General features: G+C 42.6%; 1 protein-coding gene across 3 annotated transcripts in view; it reads right to left on the bottom strand.

Moving 5' to 3' along the window:
* LOC143021454 (plexin-B-like) overlaps positions 1 to 24,109 on the bottom strand; it is a 224,489-nt gene that overhangs the window by 108,669 nt on the left and 91,711 nt on the right. For all 3 annotated transcript variants that reach the window (XM_076178947.1, XM_076178946.1, XM_076178948.1), the window contains exon 3: positions 4,453 to 4,553. In XM_076178947.1, coding sequence (XP_076035062.1) covers positions 4,453 to 4,553 — 101 coding nt within the window. The remainder of the gene's footprint in view (positions 1 to 4,452; positions 4,554 to 24,109) is intronic.

Genomic DNA, 24,109 nt, shown 5'->3' with positions numbered 1-24,109 from the left:
TCTCATCGATTTCTTTCCATTCTTTTCTTTAATAGACGAACTTCTTATTGGTCTTTACCCAGATTTTTTTCTTTCTCTTATGTCTGCCTAAAGTCTGCCTTTTCAAATTGTTCCGCCTCTTTACATTATCTTTCGTTCCAAACATCTTGTTGTTCGTTATCGTGAATAAACACATTTTTCGATTTCTTTTATATTTCCTTCTTTCGTTCGTTCAATCTAAGAGAGATTCTCTTGTCCACTTGTGTCTTCCTCTTCTCTGCATCCTGAACAAAAATACACAGTCGACCAAAGGCAGTTTACAATATCTCCCATTCGTTTCTAATTTCATTTTGATTTTCAGCTTCAGTTTCATTTCTCTCTTGTGGTTCTTTTTCTAACACCTCCAGTTTCTTTCTCGTTTCCGTTTCATACCTTGACTCTAGTTCTCTCCTCTTCAACATCTTCCCGTCTCCTTTCTCTCTTCCAGTTTCACCTCAAGTTTCTTTCTTGCTTCCGTTCCATACCTTGGCTCTCGTTTTCTACTCTTCAACACCTTAACATCTCTTCTTGTCCTTCTTTGTGTCCTCTTCTTCTTCTCCTCCAGTTTCACCTCAAGTTTCTTTCTTGCTTCCGTTCCATGCCTTGGCTCTCGTTTTCTACTCTTCAACACCCTCCCATCTCTTCTTCTCCTTCTTTGTGTCCTCTTCTTCTTCTCCTCCAGTTTCACCTCAAGTTTCTTTCTTGCTTCCGCTCCATACCCTGGCTCTCGTTTTCTACTCTTCAACACCCTAACATCTCTTCTTGTCATTCTTTGTGTCCTCTTCTTCCTCTCTTCCAGTTTCACCTCAATTTTCTTTCTTGCTTCCGTTCCATACCTTGGCTCTCGTTTTCTACTCTTCAACACCCTAACATCTCTTCTTGTCATTCTTTGTGTCCTCTTCTTCCTCTCTTCCAGTTTCACCTCAAATTTCTTTCTTGCTTCCGTTCCATACCCTGGCTCTCGTTTTCTACTCTTCAACGCCCTCCCATCTCTTCTTCTCCTCCAGTTTCACTCTATCCTCTCCCACCAGAGGGACTTGACCACAACCCAAGGCACGGTCTCCTCTTGGACAAATGTCCTACATTTGACCACTAATTCTTTATCTTTCCATCTTTATCTCATTTTTTATATTCAATGTTCTAATTTTATCTTACACATATATATTCTATTTCTTATACTTCTATATCTTTCCATCTGGACTCTTACATGTCCACAGTTTCCAAGTGTGTGTGTGTACATATATATATATATATATATAATATATATATATATATATATATATATATATATATATACACATACACACACACACACACATATATATATATATATATGTATGTATATATGTACACTTGTTTTGACTGCTTAAACGGCTTCGCCTAATGGACTCGAACCCCAGAGCGTGCGGGAAAAGTTTAGGACGTTACCAACCACCGCTACAGAGGTGGCTTCTCTTATACATCACCCTTAACGTGGTCGGTAGCGTTCTAGCGTCGTACCCCACGAGCTAGAGTTCGAGTTCCTGAGACATACACACACACATACATATGTATTTTTTCTGGTTGCCGGCGTCGAAGAATTAAAACATGAAACCACTTTTATTTGTTCTTCAGCACATCACCTCTCCCCGTGCTTTGTTTTCACAATGCAAGCGATTGTGTCGAACGTTCCGAGACAAAATGGCGCCTGGGACAGTTGAGGCCTCTGACCCTCTTCCGTCCTGACGAGAATCGTTTGGTTTTAGCCAGAAGAAAAGCCTATAAAGCCCGCCACGCCACACCCAAGAGGCAAAGCGTGTCTGCCAGGCGATCTATTGAACAATGAAAGCTACTTAAATCATGCTTAAATGCTCAATCGCCTCCAATTACCGCATTGGCCTAATCGCATTTCCCTCCCACCGGCGAGAGGGAGATGGCCACCCCGGCCAGCGAGGAACGAGATTAACACAGGTAATTTACAATGTAGTTAGTTAATTAGTTAGTTAAAGACTGTCACACTGTGGAGAAAATTGGGGGAAAGTCAAGGAGTGAGGGTATCTTCCCTCCTGCCACAAAAACAACGATATTAATAACAAATACATCATCGTGATGATGATGATGATGATGAGGATGATGATATAATAATAATAACAATAATAGAACAGGAATATACAATTATTAATAATCATTAATTCATTATTAACTTTCAAATATGATTAATAATAATTACAATTATCCATGATAATAATAAAACTAAGAGTAATAACAATATGAAAACAGCTTTGACGCATAGGTTAGTCACCGATGCAAAAGACAGTCTTGGGCGAGGGGTGAGGCGCAAGACAACATCCATGGACTTGGAGGCACAGACATACACAGAGACACAGGTAAACGTATATACACACGTAATCTGGTAGACAAGCGCACGCACACACACACACACACACACACACACACACACACACACACACACACACACACGTATATGCACACATAATCTGGTAGACTCACACTCACACACACACACACACACACACACACACACACACACACACACACACACACAGGTAAACGTATATGCGCATGTAACCTGGTAGACACACACACACACACACACACACACACACGTTAAGCAGCAGGAGATTTCTGTGAAGCCAAAGAACTCCCTGCGAAGCAAAAGGACTCAATTGCGAGGCCAAATGAAACCCTTTTAGGGCAAAAGAATCCACTTCGAAAGAGAAAGAATCCCATGTGAGGTGAAGGGAAACCCCTATGAAGAACAAGGATTCCCTGGGAAGCGAAAGGGTCTAAACGCGTATGAGTTCTCCCGTACTACATAAGCCTTCTCCTACTCACAGTTCATCGATTTTCATCAAAAGGTCTAAACAAGATCATGTCAGTTCTCCCCGAAAAGAAAAACGACTACCGGGCGCTCATGAAGAGACGCGCAAGATGCCAACCAATCGACTCTTATGTCTCCTTACGTCACAAACCGCCATTTTCTTTACGAAACGAAGTGAACTATTCTTGTTTGGACTTTGGGTCGTCATCGATACCGCCATCTGCAAGTCCCTACTGCCATCTCCCTTGCTCATCCATCCATCCATCCATCCATCTAGCCATCCACAATCGTCCCTTTCATTCACAAATCCTTTGCAAAGCCGGGGTCATTATATCGGGGTTTCCAAGATTCTTCGGGCGTAGTATCGGGGTCCTTCGGTTGATGGGAAAGCTTCTTCTGCTATCATTTCACCAGGTCTTCAGTAAGCGACTCAATCCAGTATCTTCCCCATATCCGGAGTTTTTTTCAACTGCTCTTCTTAAGCATCAGTGTTTACATAGGCCCTTCCCTAAGCACAGCTCCCCCATTCGTCGATTATATGATGTCTGGCGTTAGATTATTTTATTCAGCTGGGAGGGAAGGTACAGGAACAAAGGGTTAATTCATATAATTTATTCTCCCTTTTGTCCCGAGTTTAACGCACTCCATTAACTGAATAAAATTGTCTAGTTTTAGGCAGAAGAAAAACAGTGAAGCTTCACCGGGCGAAAAGACAAATTTCCAAAAGAAAAGAAAAAAAAAAAAAATGAGGGGGGGGGGTATTAGAGCTCCATAACCCTCCCAATGCAAGACGAGTCAGCAAAGTCAGCATAATGGCTGACTCCAGCGGGATCCCAAAGGCTTTCAGGCACACCCAAGTTCTTTCTTTCCCCCCCTTCTCCCCCTTTCCCCTCACCCACCCACTCCATGTGTCACATGCAGTACCACCCCCTACCTCCCACCCCCCAGTTCAAGACTTTGTCCTCAACTTCCAGAAGACATCCAATCCTATTGAATTGTTTTCGGCCGAACTTTGTCTACTTGCGGCTTCGAGTTTTCGACATACTTCCATTCATGCTTACGAACTTACTTGAAGTTAAACACATTTCACATGAGTGCCCGCCAGTAATGCTACAAGAACTGTGATGGGATTCAAATATTCATAACCTCGGGAATGTCCTGTGTTTTGAGTCGGTGAGTACGGCTCCTTGAGGACTCTTGAAAAGTTCAATAACTCAACTTATAGAGCTATATCCAAGCCTCCCCTACCTTGTTACCCTTAAAAAAAAAAAAAAAAAAAAAAAAAAAATATATATATATATATATATATATATATGTGTGTGTGTGTGTGTGTGTGTGTGTGTGTGTGTGTGTGTGTGTGTGTGTGTGTGTGTGTGTGTGTGTGTGTAATAATAATAAAATCTTACCATTACTACTACTACTATCACCACCCTCACCATCACATACCACAAACAGATACACCATGGACTTATGCCTCTTTTCACTTCTTTGGAAGACCCTACACTGTCAGCTACCCACCACTAGACCCGTCAACAGGGGAGTACCTCAGGATCTGCCCTTAGCACCCACCCTACCGCCTCACCACTCACAGCTTCGGCCAGAGAGGAACCTACCTTTTCTCGAGCGAGCACCAGCCGCAGTAGGGGTCTCGTACTTGGAGACAAGCGGAGCAGTTGCCGTAGGAAGAACAACTCTCCACTTTCACCTTGGAGACCTGTAGGGACGGGAAAGGAAAAGATCATTATCCTGGGAGACTAAGAGAGAGTGAGAGAACAATACCTCAATGAAGAACAGTGACATAATAAATAACAAAACAGGAGTACTGATGAAACTGAAACTAAAAGAGACAGAGAACAATACCTGAACGAGGAACGGGACTATTGATCAAACTGAAACTGAACGGGAAATGATGAACACATTTTCACCAGAGTTCAAAGCCACAATGAGGAACAGGAGTACTCATCAAATTGAAATTGAACGACGTGAAAAGAAATTGGAATTCAAGTTTTTGACCCTGCGATGATTTACAAACGTTTTAATTATTTTTAGGAGGATTTTTTTTTTACTTAATGGTGAAATATATACAATTGGTTTGTAACATTTATGTCCCGTTCATTGGACAAAGTTATTTCACCAACTGAATTTTTTAATTGTTTGATAATGAAATAATAATGATAACAATGACAATGATAACAATGACAAAATTAAAAATGATAACAATAGAAATAATAATAATAAAATAATAACAATAATAATAATGATAAAAAAGAAAAATATAAAAAGATAATAATAATAATAATGATAATAATAATAATGTTAATAATAATAACGATAATAGTAATAACGATAATTATTATAATAATAATAATAATAACAATAATAATAATAAAAATACTAATAACGACAATGATAATAATACTGATAACGATAATAATAATAATGAAGATATTAATATTAGTAATAATAATAGCGACATTAATAAAATAACATTTAATAAATATAATAGTACAACTGATAACAATAATAATAATCATATAATAATTATAAAATAATAATATTAATAAAGATAATAACAATGATAATAATAATGTTAATAATAATAACACTAATCATAACATCAATGAGGCAGAGAGAGAGAGAGAGAGAGAGAGAGAGAGAGAGAGAGAGAGAGAGAGAGAGAGAGAGAGAGAGAGAGAGAGAGAGAGAGAGAGAGAGAGAGAGAGAGAGAGAGAGAGAGAGAGAGAATGTACTAAGGTTGATTTGGCATAATGACTCAACGGATGCCACACCCTGAACGGACTCCTTGGAGCGCAAGAGCCATAGCGGTAATTATCTCCCTGTCCCGCTTATCGCCATGTGATTTTATTCATCACTGTGGGACCCTTTCGATGTGGCAGGGGAGATGCAGAACGCATTTTTATCTTCTAAAAAAATTTCAAACTTCACCACCAATAACTAGAAACGCCAAACATGTTAGACGAAGAATTCTAGATCCGAATTCTGTGAGAGTAATGACGACAAAAAATGTATTTGGAAAAGTTAAACACGTTTTTTTTTTTTCATAGATACTGCGCGCATCATAGTGTATAATGAAGCCATGGTGCCTTTTCTGACAAAGATTTCAATTAAAGCTGCAAAGTCGAATGACTTTTGGAAATGGCGAGGGTGACGCAAACACTCCAATGCTGTAGCGATTCTTTTTTTTTTTTTTTGAGGGGGGAGGGGGAAGGGAGAAGGGGAGAGGGGAAGGGGGAATGGGAGAGGGAGAAGGGGGATGGGGAAGGGGGAGGGGGAAGGGGGATAAAATTCACACCAGATGATTCCATTCACACGAACAAAAGACCTAAGCCAAAACGTGTTCATCTCAACTGAACAAAGTTCAGATGTTTCTTCACAATATATATACATATATACTGTATATATATACATATATATAAATATATATACATATATATATATATATTGTGACAACACATTAGGATAATATAAACTCGTATCTCTACCTGAATTTTCTTAGACATCAAAGACCAATCTATCCAAATGAATAATCATTATGAATAAGATCGTCAAGCGAATGCAGTAATATTACGGTATATTACGACACACGTATTCACTTTTGAAATAATGAATTCAGATACCTTTTGTAATATTAATAAAATAATCTAATCCTCTCTTTGGTCGAATCAGATTCTTGGCATTGGTTAAACAAAATCTATTAATGCTTGAGTCGAGTTCGAATCGACGTCAGAAGATAATATACAGATGTCATTGGAGCTAATATCAGATTAGACATAATTTAGTTGGGCACGAAAGCACATACACACACACACACACACACACACACACACACACACACACACACACACACACACACACACACAAGCGGGTATTGGTAATACAGTTTCGTATGTAATCACTACGTATGTTTGCGCCATGTCAGGCTTGGTTGATGCTTTACACACACGCACGCACAAACACACACACACACACACACACACACACACACACACACACACACACACGCACACACACACACAAAGACAGTCTAACACCTTCCAACTACATACGCAATACACTAAAGCTTTCCACCCAGACATGAGAGAACATGTCTGGGTGAGGTTGGGCCATGCCTGTGTGGGTAAGATGTGAGTGAAGAGAACCCATTCACCCTCGCCCCCCCCCCTGTGGGTGTTCCTTAAGGTTCATCACCCACGGGTGGGGGAGGGAGTGGGGGATGGGTGTCGATAGTATAGCGTCACAGTCTGCAACAAAATTAGACGCACACAAAACGATAATACCTTAAGCCTCGCTGATACGGGGCTAGTGTAGTAGCCGCAGGTGCTAGCGACTTGTAAACTACCCCCCTCTACTTACCCAGTGTTAAGGGAAAGTTAGACAACTTGCCCCCAAACTACCGTAATGTCATTACTTACTTGCCCTGAGGTAAGTTAACTTGCAGCTAGCACTAGCGCAGTTCCCAGCACTGGGGACGCGACCCCAAGTGGGGTCACCAAGACATCTTGTATGCAATTTTTTTTTTTTTTTTTTGCAAAATGATGTGAATTTAATACAATAACTATGATGATGTTAACTTTGTCTTTTATAACCTTACATTACCTTTCTTACACATATATTTATTATATTTGTCCCCTATCGTTTACAGTCAACAACAAAGTCATATATATCAACACATATACAAATAGATTATTGGGATCGCGGTTTATCATGAGGATCATATTGGGGGTCGCCTGAGAAAATACGAGAAAAAATATCGGGAAACAATGCACTAGCGGCTAACTAAACTAGCGCCCGCCATATCAACGAGGTTTTACAGTTCGTGGACATTTGCTCCTACCAGTTCTTTCACATAATTCTTAAGCGAGAGGCACCTTTGTCCAAGCGAGAGTCTGGCCACAAGCTTGAACGAGGTCTCGATGGATCGGGGTCCCGTTCAGCTCTAAGTCCGCTCCTTTACTGAGTAGTACGACCCGTCTCATATCAGCCACAGTTACATCTATTCTTCCACCACGTACCTTAAAAGTGTGAACCAATTTCAAACTGGACAGTACTTTTATACTTTATTCTGGCTGTCGACAGGGCATTTCATTAACCTCCGTGGCAATCCCCCCCCCCATCCCCCAAAGGTTTATCGGGCAGCAGGGGCAGTAGCAAGGGGGGGAGATAGAAGAGTTTAATTTCACTAATGCCGAAGCAAGAAATCAACTGCTTCTGATGACGAAGTTTCTCAATGTACGGCCCACTCCCTCCCCTGGGAGCTTTCTTCCTTTGTGTACACAGCTCGAGTGGGGACGGGGGGGATTGGGGGTGATGGGAGGGTGCAGAGGGAGGTGTGTGTGGGGGGGGGAAAGGGGTTATGGGGTTGGGATGGGGGGAAGGGTAGAAGGGGTGACACAGGCACAGCTGGGGTGGACGAGGGCAACGTGGAAGATGAAAGGAGACCTGAAGAAATTCTGTATGGAAGAAAAACGATGAAGAGGGGCGGGAGGGGGTGGGGGGAGTCCGAATGTAGAGGTGGAGGGGGAGAGGAAGGGATGAATAGGGGAGGATAGGGGAGGGGAGAGATGAATAGGGGAAGCTGGGGGAGGGAAAGGAAGAGGAGGGGAGATGAAGGGAGGGAGCGAGAGGGATGGGAGGGTAGGGGAGGTGAGGAGGGTAGGGGAGGTCAGGGCAGGGTAGGGGAGACGATGGGTTAAGAGGAGAGTACAGGAGACGGCAGGGAATGAGATTGAAGGGAAAGGGGAAGGAGGGGAGGGGAGGGCAAGGGAAGAAAAGGGGAGGTGAGGGGAGGGAAGGAGAGAGGAAGAAAAGGGGAGGGGAAGTAGGGGGAAGGGAAAGGAAGGAAAGTGAGGGGAGGGGAGGAGAGGGGAAGAAAAGGGGAGGGGAAGTAAGGGGAAGGGAGAGAAGGGAAAGTGATAGGAGGGGAGGGGAGGGGAGGGAATAGGATGAGGTAGGAAGATAGGACAAGAGAGGATTGAGGAGAGGAAAAGAGGGGAGGGGGAGGGGAGAAAAGGGGAGGGAATGGGAGGGAAAAGAATTGGAGAGAAGTAGAGGGGAGGGGAGGGAAGGGGAGGGGAGATGAGGGAAAGGGATGGTGTCTGGCTGCAACTCGCTCCGCTTAACAGAAGCAGAAGGTTGAGGAGGAGGAGGAGGAGGAGGAGGAGGAGGATGAGGATGAGGAGGAGGAGGAGGAGGAGGAGGAGGAGGAGGAGGAGGGAGGCCTCTGTTCGAAGCGGAGGGAGCCTGAGGGGAGATAGGGTGAGCAGCACAAGGCAGGGTGTATGTATAAAGGAGCGTTTAGAGTGATTGGCAGTTTAGGGTGAATATCGAAGGGTGAGATCTTAATCAAGTTTAGGAAGAGGTTAAGGTGAGGAAAAGTTAAGGATGAGCTGTTTTGAACACTGTTGGATTTTAGGGTGAAATATTCTTAATAAATAATAGTTCAGGGTGAACGTGTTTAGGGTGGCGAGGGTGTTTATGTTAGCAAGGGTGTGGGCTTCACCCTATTTTAATGGTTAACAGGCGTTTCTCTTCATTTAATTGGTCTTGCAATAGAGTTAATTCAAATTTAATTACCTTGTTAACTTAACCCTTCAATTACATTAGGCGCCTTCGTTGTTATCTTCTGGTCAGGTGATTTTAGGCAGATAAGGAATGGAGGTAACGTAGTAGGATTAAACTAAAGGATTAATAAGGTCGAAGGTTACCTACAGAAAAAAAGTGGTCGAAGGTAACCTACGATTAAAAAAATCAGAGACAAAGAGAGAGAGAGAGAGAGAGAGAGAGAGAGAGAGAGAGAGAGAGAGAGAGAGAGAGAGAGAAAGCAAGAGAGAGAGAGAGAGGGACTGTCCACAAGGATAGAAGCGCTAGTGAACTACAGTCCATAACAAGAAGAACAACACAATCCAGGCGCGCGGTCAAGGCTACCATTTCCTCAACCAACTCGCATTGCTAAAGCCACTATTTCTTCATCCAACAGGAGGAGGAGGAGGAGGAGGAGGAGGAGGAAGAGGAGGAGGAGGAAGGGAGGTAATACATAACAGGGAATGGTGAAACGTGGGTAAAGAAAGGAGAGAAGGGGAAAGCGACAAAAATTAAAGAAAGAGAGAAGGAAGGGGAGGGGGAGGGGGAGGGGGGGAGGGGAGGGGGAGGGGGGGAGGGGAGGGGAGGGGGGCTATGGACATTCGAGAAGGCAGAGGGGGAAGCTGAAGCCAGAGCAGAACGAAGTGTAGAAGAAACACGAAGAAAAGGAGATGGAAGAAGAGGAAATGAAAGACGCGGGGGAAAAAGGGAGGAGAAAGAGAAGAAAAGGAAGAATAGGATGGATAGGAGGAAGAAGAGGAATAAGAGTGGGTGTGAAGAGAGGCAGGGAGGGAGAGGGTAAAGGAAGACGGGGGAACAAAGGGAGGAAGTGAGGAAGGAAGAGGGAGAGGATAAGGAGGAGGAAGAAGGAGAGGATGTGGGGGAGGAAGAAGTAGAGGAAGAAGATGAGGAAGAAGGGGAGGAAGAAGGGGAAGAAGAAGGGAAAGAGGACAAGGAAGAGGAGGTGTACAAAGGGAGGAAGAGGCAAAGAAGGAGTAAAGGAAGATAGGAAGGAAGAGGGGGAAGAAGAGGGGAGGAAGATGGAGAGAATGAGAGAAAGGAAGATGAAGAGGAAAAGAGTGAAAGGGAGAGGAGGAGGAAGAGGGAGAGGAGGATGAGGAGGAAGAGATAGTGGGGAAGGAGGAAGTGGGGAGGAGGAAGAGGGGGATAAAGAAAAGGAGAAAGAGGAAGGGAGGGAGAAGGAAGAGGGGAAGGAAGAGGGGGAAGAGGGGGGAGAGGATGAAGAGAAAGACGGGACAAGAGAGAAAGCATAAGAAAGAGAAAGAGAAAAAAAGAGAAAACGAAATAGACAGAAAGAGGAAGAAAACGAAGAGGAAAGATGAGGAAAATTCAAAGGCAAGGTGCAGGAAAAATAGGAGGAAAAGGAGAACAATGAGACGGAAAAGGGGGACAAGGAAAAGGAGAAAGAAAAGGAGACGGAAAGACAGGAGGAAAATGAGGAAGGAAAAGGAGATGGAAAAAGGAGACGAAAAAGTAAAAGGAGGAAGAAAATGAGACAGAAAAGGAGGCGGAAAAGAAGAAAAATGAGGAAGAAAAGGAGGAGGAAAATGGGACGGAAAAGGAGGACAAGGTTAAGGAAAAGGAGAAGGAAAAAGAGAAGGAAAATGAGAAAGGAAAAGTAGGAAGAAAATGAGACGGAAAAGAAGGAGAAGGATAAGCAAAAGGAGAAGGAATAGATGACGGAATAAGAGAGGGAAGAGGAGGATAATTATAAGGAAAAAGTAAAGGAAAATGAGACGAAAAAGGAGAAGGAAAGGGAGGATAAGGATAAGGAAAATGAGAAGGAAAAGGAGAGGGAAAAGGGGAAGGAAAAAAGTATAGGGATAAGGAAAAGGAGAAGGAAAAGGAGAAGGAAAAGGAGGGCAAGGATAAAAAAAAGGAGACAGAAAAGAAGGATAAGGATAAGGAAAAGAGGGGAGGATAAGGAGAGGGAGAAGGGATTAAGAATAAAATGAGAATAGGATCTGAGTCAGGCCGTCCAGATCTCTTGCGGAGTCCAGCATCGCCTTCTTGAGTCTGTTTCAGGATCTCTTTCCTCGAGAACAACACGAAGAAATGAATTTCGCTCGAACACAAAGTCGAGACCAAGTCTTACACCGCACCCAGCAAGTCCACAGGGACTTAAGCTCCTCAACCTGAGCTCCTGCACCTGGCATCATATGTGTTCCTGGTTCTGGTGCCAATATCGAAAACCTTCCAGGCCTTGGCGCCGGAATATGAAATCTCCCTCTCTTTACCGTGGCACCAGCATGTGAAATCCAACCTCCTTGGCCTTGGTGCCAGTATATAAACCCCCCACACCCACCCACCCACCCTCCACTTCCTCCTTGGCCTTGGTGCCAGTATATGAACCCCCCACACCCACACACACGCCCTCCACTTCCTCCTTGGCCTTGGCGCCAGCACTCAAAATTTCTTTTGACATTGGCTCTAGCACCTCCACCCCCTCATCTTAAAACTAATATCTGAACTCTTTCTGGCCTCGTTGCCAGCATTTGAAATCTCCTTGGCTCTGTCGCCAACACCATAAATCTCCCCCTAGATTTGGCTCCAACGTCAGAGAAGCAACCCCCCTTCTGGCGCCAGGATCTGGAAAACTCCTCGTCTTAACACCAGAAATTCCCCCTGGCTCTGACGCCAACACAAGAAAACTCCCTCCTCCTCCCCTTCGCTTTGGCGCCAGGATCAGGAAGACTCCTCGTCTTGGCACCAGAAATTCCCCTTGGCTCTGACGCCAACAACACAAGAAAGACACCCCCCTCCCCCGCCCCCCGCCTTGACACCAGGATCAAGAAGACCCTTCGTCTTGGCACCAGGACGAGAAATCTCCTTGGGCTCTGGTGCCAGCATCAGAAATCCTCCTAATCCTGTTGACAAGAACTTCAACGGGGCTTTATCTGACTAACCAAGACATATACTTCTCTCTCTCTCTCTCTCTCTCTCTCTCTCTCTCTCTCTCTCTCTCTCTCTCTCTCTCTCTCTCTCTCTCTCCTCAATGACGGGATACAAATGGCATCCTTTACAGATCTTATTCTACCTAGAATATCAATGATTTTATGCAACCGTAGGTATAATAAATAAAACAAACAAATACATAAATGAATAAATAGATCAATTAGCCAAAATAAAATCTTAATTATGTAACTGCACTGAAGATTCTCTAAATCCATCAGAATATTTTAATGTAAGGGTTCCATATTTCAAATTATTTTACTAAGATTTATGAAGAGTAGTGAGAGCGAAATTTCTGACAATTCATCTTCGTTATCTCCTAAAAAATTTGAAAAGTATCTTCTATGTAGAAAAAAGCGGTCACGTGACTTAAAACCCTTAATCTGGTTATCGAACAAGTAAATAAAGAAAATAAAAAAGATGAAAGAAAAAACAATAATAAATAAGATAAAATAATGAAATATAAAAATGAACGAAAAAAAATATATATCTAAGAAAAAAGAAAGTTGGACGTTTTACATTTGATGACAAGTCCCAATGATCAGAAAGCTTTATGAACATACAGCACAGAAGGCATTCCGTTCTTCATCCCTCTCTCACCAGTTCTCCCTGCCGTCAGGTGATTTTATTACAGAAGTAAGAAATATCACTAAGTAGTACAAGCATCGAACCTATCTCTATCAACTCCCAAAGTAACCAGTCTTGTAGGTTTAGTCTGGCTGTCGCCAGGCGATTTTATTCAGCTAAGGAAACCCCCCCCCGGTCAGTGAGAGGCTTATTCCCCTCCCCCCTAAGATCCGTCTCCCCTCCTCTTCGACCCCCCTAGCCCCACCCCTCCAGTTTGAGTGCCAAGACCAAGGCACTGCCAGTGCCAAGTTGCCAACACTGACTCGCGCTCCTTTTCCTACGCTGACCACACACAGTCTTGATGCCAACAAAGTCAGTGACCACGCCCAACAACAAAAAGGAGAGAGAAGAGAGAGAGAGAGAGAGAGAGAGAGAGAGAGAGAGAGAGAGAGAGAGAGAGAGAGAGAGAGAGAGAGAGAGAGAGAGAGAGAGAGAGAGTGTGAGAGAGTGTGAGAGAGAGAGAGAGAGAGAGAGAGAGAGAGAGAGAGAGAGAGAGAGAGAGAGAGAGAGAGAGAGAGAGAGAGAGAGAGAGAGTGAGAGTGAGAGTGAGAGAGAGAGAGAAAGAGAGAGAGAGAGAGGGAGAGAGAGGAGGGGAAGGGCAAAGGGGAAAGTGTGAAAGAAGGAATGAGAAGGAGAGAGGAAAGGATTGGAGGAAAGGATAAAACCAGACAGGGTAAGGGGAGGGAGGGAGAGAGGGAGGGAGTGAGGCACCATGCATAATCCAAAAACATTAATACCATTCTTATCACGACCAGCAAAACGAAAAAAAGGAGGGGGGGGAGGAGAAGGCAATAGACACGGACCCAAAACCAGAGAAACATTCTCGTCCAGGCACGTGGAAAGCATATATCAGAAAACAACAATACATATGAGTAAGCAAACAAGTAATTGCACGCGCAAGCAAGCACACACACACACACACACACACACACACACACACACACACACACACACACACATCCTCCGTTTCTTTCCAGCAGAGCTTTCCCCTCCAATTACAGAACACCCAAGATCGCGTTGCGAAACCAAAGCCAGATCCAAATGGGCGGATTCAAACAATGACGATCATTAAATCCCGTGGAAGCCCCTGCGCTCCTCTCGCGTATTGTAACTCGACTCTCAATCCTGGCCCCATTTTCACGCTTCCATAAAGCTCTTTTTTGTTTTTACAAATGCATTTTGGGCCAAAGAACAGTCTCGGACCTCTATGCGTGTGTGTCTCTCTCACTAAAGAATACTTGCCTTTAATATCTCTCTAGATATCAAAGGCAAATAGGTAAAAGGTATGTCTCCTAATACAAGAATAAACAAAATATTCATAAATATGTGGCTATACATTTAACACACACCCAAATGCGCGCCCGCATGCACAAAATGGTATGGGGAAAGTTAACATTATGGAGACAAAAAGAAATATCGTGTATTACATTTATTTCTTAAAGGTAAATGCATACATTCACACACACACACACACACACACACACACACACACACACACACACACACACACACACACACACACACACACAGATATATATATATATATATATATATCTATATATATATATATATATATATATATATATATATATATATATATATATATGCTGAAGCATTGTGACAGGATGGTAAAGGTGGGTGAGGAAGACATAAATCAGAATCCAAATTTATTTCTGACTAGTTTCGCACAAATAGGCTTCTTCAGAGAAATAATGAAACGTTACATTATTTCTCTGAAGAAGCTTATTTGTGCGAAACTAGTCAGAAATAAACTTGGACTCTGATTTATGTCTTCCTCACGCACCTTCACCATATATATATATATATATATATATATATATATATCTATATATATATATATATATATATATATATATATATATACTGTATATATGCACGTGTGTGTATCTGTGTGCGTGTGTACGAGTGTGTATTTAATGCCCCTCTGAGGCAAGCATTTCTGGTCCCTAGTTCGGGCCAGGAGATGGGTACCTGCCTGACTTCGAGTCAGGCACACCCTAAGCCACACAGCTACCGCCTAGGCCGACAAGGCACGGTTCGCGGCTGTCCCGCTTCCAGCCGGTGGTATAGTAGTGAGTGCAAATACTTTACCAAGAACCTTGGGATTGTTGGGTTACAAATTCAGAGCTAAGTGCAATTGTTACACTCCGTGGTGGGGGGTGGGGGCGTGGAAGGCCGGATATTTATATCTCAGTATTTGGCAATCAGATATGGCATTTATGGCGGTGAGTTTGCAACCTCACCCTGACAAATTCACCACATCAGCATAGCGATGGCCAGGGAGAAACAAACAAGCCACAAATACGACGAGCTTATGCGTGGGGCTAATCTGGCAGATTTATACACTCTTACACCTACACATACATGACCATATATGTATGCAAATGTATGTGTGTGTATGTATGTGTGTACGCGCATACCCACGGACTCGGGACCGTGTCCACTCGTGTATGGCATCCCCGCATTTTGAATCAATATATTTCAGGAGCTTTCAGACTCCAGTCCTGATAAGAGAAATGGTCCAACATGGGGGGAAGTCTCTTTTCATCCGGGTGATGAAAACCATTTCCCGGCTGGAATTCGCGAACAGAAAATTAAACGTAGGTCTGCCTAAGTTATCCTGCCCATGTCGAAATTCTGTCTCGCGTTAATTAAATGTAGGTCGGCCTGAGCTATTTCTCTAAGCCATTTCGAGCCGCCTAACAGTACACAGCTAAAAGGCAAGTTGATGTTTTGCACAAGGCTCAGCTCATAGTTCTTCGGTTCTATATAAGGTTGTTTTTCTCAAGGTACTCTGAAGTACCCTATATATTATATAAAATATATATACATATATATATATATTTTATATATATATATGTGTGTGTGTGTGTGTGTGTGTGTGTGTGTGTGTGTGTGTGTGTGTGTGTGTGTGTATGTGTGTGTGTATGTGTGTGTGTGTGTGTGTGTGTGTGTATGTGTGTGTGTGTGTGTGTGTGTGTGTGTGTGTGTGTGTGTGTGTGTGTGTGTGACTTAAGTGGGAGTAGGAAACGCAGGTGTCTTATTCGGAGTTCATTCTTGATTAGTTTCACAGGTATGGTTTGAGAATGCATATCTGAGAAACTTATCAGGAATAAAGTCAGGCTAAGACTCCTGTGTTTCCTACTCCCACTTAAGTCAACTTGTCAGAATGTCTCAACAATGTGTGTATATTTGTATATGTATATAAATATATATATATATATATATATATATATATATATATATATATATATATATATGCAGGCTCGAATGTCTCTTGTAAAGGATCCACTGCCCCAAAGAACTCGGCAACGGCCACCAAATAGGCTCACAGGTTAATTGGGATAGAAAATTTGTCTTGTTGTCTGTAGAGTAAGGGCGAGTGTTGGGTAATACAAGATAACACGCTTTCTTGTCTTCTATGTGATCACTGCATATGGTTCCTCTCTATGGGCTCTATGGAAAGAAGCGCTGGTTTCAATCTCAGGACTCATGAGGCCCGCAGCACTCCATTAGGGCTTCAGCAACATCCATACGGACCAGAGTCCCGCAGTATTCTCTTATTATTGGATTCTGAAGCCTTCCTTCAACGTCGACTTTTACAACTCTTATTATTTCAACTCTTTGATGGGATATTGTCCTCGAAGATAGAAGCGCTGGTAATATATTGCACACAAACTGTCCTCCATCAGACTTCCCAATTTATTTTTTCTTCATTTCACTGATATTTATCAAATATATATTTTTATCTGTTCTGATTTAAGGATAAAATTTTAAAAATTTTCTTCTTCTTTTTACCGATATTTATTAAGTATATACATATATATATTTTCTGTTCCAATTTTAAAATAATTTTTTTTTCTCTTCACCAATATTTATCAAATATATATTTTTTTTCTGTTCTGATTTTAGAATATAGTTTTACAAAATTTCGACCATTTTTTTTTATCTTTATTCTTTTTTTTTGGGGGGGGAGGGGTATTCAAAAGGAGGAAAACCATTGGACCCTTTAAAAAATAAAGGGTGCACGTTTATATAAAAATTCTTTGGACGTGCACACAAAAATATTGCCACATTATATCACACAATATTTCCTTTTAGACAGCTACAGGTCGCTACAGTGTATATGCATTTCTCTGTGATTTTTGTTTTTCTTTCTTTATGTCTTTTTCCTCTCTCTTTTTTTTTGGGGGGGGGGAGGGGGCACCCCCTCTGGCTCTCTGCGACTCGGCCTAAGCCTGTGATCCTTCCCCCATCCTCCCCTCCCCCCATCTCTCTCTCTCTCTCTCTCTCTCTCTCTTATTTTTTCTCAATTTTCTCAGTCTTTTATTTTCTTATTTCTCTCACTTTCCATCCATCTACTCCTCTCTCTCTCTTTCTTTTACTTCCTCTCAATCTTCTTCTTCCTATGTTCTCTTTTCTCTTTTCCTCCATTATTCTATTCCTCTCTTCCTCACTTTATCTTCCCTCCCCTTCTCTCTCTTCCTCTCTTTCTGATTGTTTGTCTGTGTCTGTCTGTCTGTCTGTCTCTCTCTCTCTCACCTGCCTCCCGCTCTCTCTCTGAACTTCCTGTTTGTCCCCTTCCTCCCTCTCTCTCTCTCTCTCTCTCCCTCTCCCCCTCTCTCCTCCACCATCCAGACAGAGCAGTCCTGTTGTTGGCTACCAAGCTTCTCTTTCCCCTCGCTTTTTCCCCTCTCTTTCTCCTCTCTTTCCCCTAACTATCCTCTCTTTTTCCTTCGCACTCCTCTCTTATCCCCTCACAATCTTTCTTTCTCTCAATCCTGTTTCCCTCTTTCCCCTCTTTTCTTCTCTATTTCCCCTAAACACTCTTTTCTTATCCATCACGCTCCTCTCTTTCCAGTCCCACTCTTTTCTTTTCCCTCACACTCCTCTTTCTAGTCCTACTCCTCTCTTTACAGCCTCACTCCTCTCTTTGCAGTCCCACTCCTCTCTTTCCAGTCCCACTCTCTCTTTTCCCTCACACTCCTCTCCTTCCTATTGTACTCTTCTCTTTCCAGTCACACTCCTCTCTTTCCCCTCACACTCCTCTCTTTCCAGTCCCACTCCTCTCTTTTACGTCCAACTATTCTCTTTCCTCTCACACTCCTCTTTTTTACGATGCAATCCTCTCTTTACCGTCCCACTATTCTCTTTTTCATCACACTCTTCTCTTTTCAGCTCCACTCTTTTCATTACCCCCACACTCCTCTATTCCCCTCACACTCCTCTCTTTACAGTCCCATTCCTCTCTTTCTCATCACACTCCTCTCTTTTCCCTCCCACTCTTTTCTCTTACGTCCCACTCCTCTCTTTTCCATCACGCTCCTCTCTTTCTCCAGACACTCCTCATCTTTCCCCTCACGTCTCTCTGACTCCTCTCTTTCTCCCGTCTTCTTTCTTTCCCCTCATCCACTATTTCCCCTGACGTTCCCTATTCCCCTCCTTCATTCTATGACTTTCTAGTTTCTATTCCCCTCTCGTCAATCTAATTATATATTTCTTTATCTAGACCCTTTTGGATTTATCTATTACTCCCCCGTTTCCTCTCTTTTTTTTTATTTCCTATTGAATCTTCCTAATTCTTGTTTTCCCCTCTTTCATTCCCTTTCGTCTCCCCTCTGTAATTCCCCTCTTCATGACATTTGCCTTCATCCATCCACCTCACTCACCCGCCAACGGTTCTGCTAATACTCGTTTTCTTTTATCTGACATTTTCTCTTCCTCCTCCTTCCATTTTCTCTCCCCTTCACCCCCACTTTGTTTACACACTAAATTCCCATTTTCCTTCTTTACCCATCACTGGCCTCCTCACGTTTTCTTTCACCAGCATATCACCGTTTTGGGTTTATATTCCTCGTGTCCCATTTTCTTTCTTTGCCTATCACTGACCTCTATCACGTTTTCTTTTTTCTCTCTCAGCCAATTTTCTTTGTCCAGTGTTTCACCGTTTTCTATGTCTCATACATTCACTCTTGCACACTCCCACTCCCCCGTACACACACCCAAAACTCCCACATATGGAAGTCTGTACTCCCATAAGCTGGGTGATGCTCTACGCCCAATTCTAGGATAGAAGCGCTGGTAAACCACAGCTTCGCCTCTTATCTCTTAAGGGGTCTGGATCCTTTTTAAAGAGGTTGGACCCCTCTTTAAGGGATTGCATACCTCTTTAGGTGGTTTTATTTATTTTTTATTTTTTAGAGGCTTCTGGTCCTTTAAGAGAAATCCAATCCCATTAAAAGGGATCAAATCCCATCAAAAAGTATTTAATCCCATTAAAGATTTCTCCAATCCCATTTTCAGAATCCAATTCCCTTAATATATCGTTTTTATCATAACAGTCTCCAAGCGATTTCAGTCAGGCCAAGATGACCCTCTCAGTAATGAAAATAGTTAAACTACTTTGATTAACTCTCCGCGCTTAAAGAATTTTAGGTTTGATCCACTTGCCGTTAGGTGATTTAATTCACCTGAGGGGAAACTGGTGACAATCACCTTAATTCAATTCTATTCTGGTCTGCCTATCGCGATTTTAATATGAGATCCTATTATATTCTATCATATTTTACTTTCCTATATCATATGCTATTATTTTACTTATTACCTATTATTTATTTGATTTATTATTATTTCATTTTATCATATTACATTTTATTATACCATATTGTTATTCATATTTATCATATCACATTACTATTTTATTCTTTATTATTTTGTTTATCTTATAATATCATATCTCATTATTATATTATCATATATATTATATTATATAATATTATTTAATTTATCATTATTTCATTTTAGTTTATCATATTACATTTCTTTATATTATATTATTATTTATTTTATTTTATTATATGATATTTCGTTATACTTTATTATATGAGAAGACTTGGGACACAATTGGCAGATGGTCATTTTTTTCTACTCAGGGTCCTCATGTTCATTTGAACAAATAGACCTGTTCTAAAGAACAAACGCTCACAAAATATGACGAACTTTATACAATTTGTTAGAGAACGCGACAGCCGACGATTTTAATCAGGTGAAGGACAACCCCTTCTTCCATATTAGGTATAGATTGCATTCTCCTCGATATTTTAGTCACAACACAAACCTGAATAAATTTAGAATAAAACAGAATAAAGGACATCTGGTATTGAAGAGGGCTAAGATTTTTTTTTTTTTTTTTTTTTTTTTTTTTTTTTTTTTTTTTTTTTTTTTTTTTTTTTTTTTTTTTTTTTTTTTTTTTTTTTTTTTTTTTTTTTTTTTTCTTTTTTTTTTGAGCTGAGAAGGTTTCTGTCCTCAGGGCAATCCAAGGCATCGCCATCAACGTCAACTTCGAAAGATCCCAGACGCTCTCCCCCCTCCCCCCCTCCCCCTCCCTCTCAATCTCTCCTTCATCTCCTCCCCTCCCCCTTTCCTACCTCCCGCACTCGCTCTCTTTCCTTTCTTCTCCTCTCTCTCCTTCTCCTTTCTTCTCTATCCCATCCTCTCTCCTCTCTCCTCCTCGACTCTTTCTCCCTCTCCTAAACTCTCTTTCCTCTCTTTTCTCCCCCTGTTCCCCTAAGTCATTCTCTTTCCCTTTCTCTTTTCTCCCTTTTCCTACTCCTTCTCTCTCTGTCCTTTCCTCTCTCCTCTCCTCTCTCTTTCTCTCCTTATTCGCCTGTCTCCTTCCCACTCTTTCTTTCCTTCCCTCACCCTCTCTCTTTTTCTCTCTCCCCCCCTCTTTCTCTCCCCTCCCAATCCTAAGACTGGTTTTGGGAGCGTCGGTCTGAGCCTGTAGGGAAATTGAAGGCTTCTGCGTTCAAGTTCAATCTTTTGTTCAAAGCAAGAAAGGAAGAACGAAAAGGATGCATGAAAGAAAGTGAAGTCTGCATGCACACACATACACACACATACATACATACATACATACATACATACACACACACACACACACACACGCACACACATACACACACGCACACACATACACACACGCACACACGCACACACACGCAAATACACACATACATACACTCACACACACGACATAACCTTGTATAATCCTATTCCTATTTCTTCTCATTTGTAATTAACCTATTAATTGTGTTTAATGTCTGCTTCCTAGATTCTAATCTATCTAGTATCACCACCACTATCACCACCATCCCTAGAAACTCTAGCACTACTAGGAAGACCACCAACACTACTAACGCCACGACTACTAACACCACTACTAGTAACACACCAAAAACTAGGACCACAAAATCTAGTAATAATGCTAATATTCCTAGCATCACTAGTACTAGCACCTTCACAGCTTCCTCCTCTTCCTACTCCTCTTACTCTTCCTTCTCCTCTTCCTCCTCCTCCTCAACTTCCGTGTCCGCCAAGCCCCTCCTACCCTCTCGTCCGTCTCTCCCTACGATCCACTTAAGTCTCCAACTCCTCCTCCTCATCCCCCTTCCCCTTCTCCTTCCCCTCTTCCTTCTCCTTTTATTCTTCCTCCTCCTCCTCCTCCCCCTTCTCCGTCTTCATCTCCTCCTCCTCTTGCTCCTCCTCATTTGCCTCTTCCTCCACGTTTTCTCCCTCTTCCTTATGTTATCTTCCTTCTCCTACTGTTCCTCTCTCCCTTCCTCCACTTCCTCCTCCTCCTCTTCCTGGTCCTCTCTGTCCTCCTCTTACTTATGTCCTCTTCTTTCTGCTCTTCTTTTACCTATTCCTCTTTTTCTTCTTCCCCTTACTTATTTACTGTTCTTTATACTCCTCTTCTTTGTCCTCCTCCTCCTCCTCAATAGCACTTCTCTTTACTTCCTCGTCCCCCCCCTCTCTCTCTCTTTCTCTCTCTCGCCCCCATTTGTGCAATCTCATACTTCTTCCTCGGCCTTCGTTTTCTGTCCCTCTCTTTCTCTCTCTCTCTTCTCTTTCTTTCTCTACAACTTTCCCAGGCCTACTCCTGTTTTCTCTCTCTCTCTCTTTCCTTTCTTCTATCTTTCTCTACAACTTTCTCAGGCCTCCTCCTGTTCGCTCTCTCTCTCTCTCTCTCTCTCTCTCTCTCTCTCTCTCTCTCTCTCTCTCTCTCTCTCTCTCTCTCTCTCCTCTTTTCTCTTTCTTTCTCTACAACTTTCTCAGGCCTCCTGTTCTCTCTCTCTCTCTCTCTCTCTCTCTCTCTCTCTCTCTCTCTCTCTCTCTCTCTCTCTCTCTCTCTCTCTCTCTCTCTCTCTCTCCTCTTTCTTTCTCTACAACTTACTCCTCCTGTTCTCTCTCTCTGTCTTCTTTTTCCTCTTTCTTTCTCTACTTGGTCGAAATAAAATCTCTAGGATGTAATACTAATTCATTCTAAAGTTCTCCTTCAGGTCAATAAAATCCTGTTGGGTTAGCCAGAATAAAATAATGAAAGTGCGTTGTCAGATAATTTCATTCAAATATAAGGAACCCAGTTAGATAAAGATTAAATTATCATAAATAGATAAATGAATAAGAATAAATCAATAACCATTTAGGTAAGGATTTGATTTTAATAAGTAGATAAAAATAAATAGAAAGTAAAATAATTAGTTGATACATAAACTAGCAAATAATAAAATAAATAAATTAAATGAAAATATCCAGTGCTATTCTCTCTCCCCCCCCTCCATGACATCCCTCCCCCCCCACTTTCTGGGCATAAGGGGGAAGGGGGAAGGGGAAGGGGGAAAGGGGGAAGGGGGGAATAAAGGGGACAATCGCCCCCTTCAATTTGTGAAGATTCTCTTGTCGACAAAATACTAATCCAAAAATCTTATCTTCCTCCTCCTACTCTTCCTTCTCCTTGCTATTCCTTTTCTTTCTCCCCCAGTCAACGACCTCCTCCTCTTCCTCCTTCCCCTTCCCTCTTCTTCCTCCTCCAGTTACCTCTCAGCGGCCTCTTCCTCTTCCTCTTTTCCTTTTCCTCTCAAGCCCCACCCCAACTCCCTTCTTCCTTTTCCTCCTCCTCCTCCTCCCCTCTTCTTCCTTTTCCTCTCTTCTCACTCCTTTTCCTCCTCCTCCTCCTCCTCCTCAGCATGGCCAAATGGTATCATTCAAAAAAAAAAAAAAAAAAAAAAAAAGGGGAACATGAGACGAAATGAGGTTTCTGTTGCCAATGATTCCGGTTCGAAACACGAGACGAAAATATATACACATATAAAAAACATCTCACTGCTTGATGGCGTTTGTGCTCACACTACATTATACCTTATTGGTCTCCATCTTCTTCTTCGCCTTCCCAAACATCTCTCTCTCTCTCTCTCTCTCTCTCTCTCTCTCTCTTTCTCCCACAAACTCTCAATCCCTCTCTCTCTCTCTCTCTTTCTCTCTCTGCCTACCTCCCTAACTCTCTCTCTTTCTTCCTCTCTCCCTACTTCATCTTCCCTCCCACCGGCTTACTTGATTACACCCCTACCTCCCTCCTTCTCCCTCTATTTTTACCTCTCTACCTATCTCCCTGGCAACCTCTCTTCCTCTCCCAACAAACTCCCTCTCCTCTCCTCTCCTCCCTCCTCCCATTCCTCCTTCCCCCTATTGCCCAAGGGTCCACCTTCCACGCCTCCCTCGAGCGATGGTTGCAATATGTCGTCCACGTCAATCCAGTGTTGGTCTTTTCCCTAACCCCCTTTGCCCCGTCCATGGCACTGTCTTAGACGGCCGGCTTGTGTTATTCGCCCTGGATGACGGACGTAAAGGAGGAAGAGGGGGAGAGAGGGAGGAGGAGGAGGAGGAGGAGAAGGAGGAGGAGGTGGAGTAGGAGACGGAGGACAAGCAGGATAGCAAGGAGGAAAATAGGAGTACAAGGAGGAGGATGGAGAGGAGGAAAATAATGAATATAAGGAGGAGAAGGAGGAGGATGGCAAGGAGGAAAATAAGAGTACAAATAAGAGGAGGAGAACGGAGAGGAAGAAAATAAGAGTACAAGGAGGAGGAGGAGGAGGAGGAGAATGGTAAAGAGGAAAACAGGGGAAGAGGGAGGAGGGAGAGGAGAAGGAAGAGGAGGAGTAACTGCAGTTTAGAAAGGGCAGGAGGAGGAGGAGGAGGAGGAGGAGGTAT

This window comes from Oratosquilla oratoria, chromosome 42, assembly GCF_046742065.1.
Source record: "Oratosquilla oratoria isolate Oo_2021 chromosome 42, ASM4674206v1, whole genome shotgun sequence".
Taxonomy (NCBI): Eukaryota; Metazoa; Arthropoda; class Malacostraca; order Stomatopoda; family Squillidae; genus Oratosquilla; species Oratosquilla oratoria.
The sequence above is the reverse complement of the archived record's forward strand: the minus strand, read 5'-3'. Positions and strand labels throughout refer to the sequence as shown.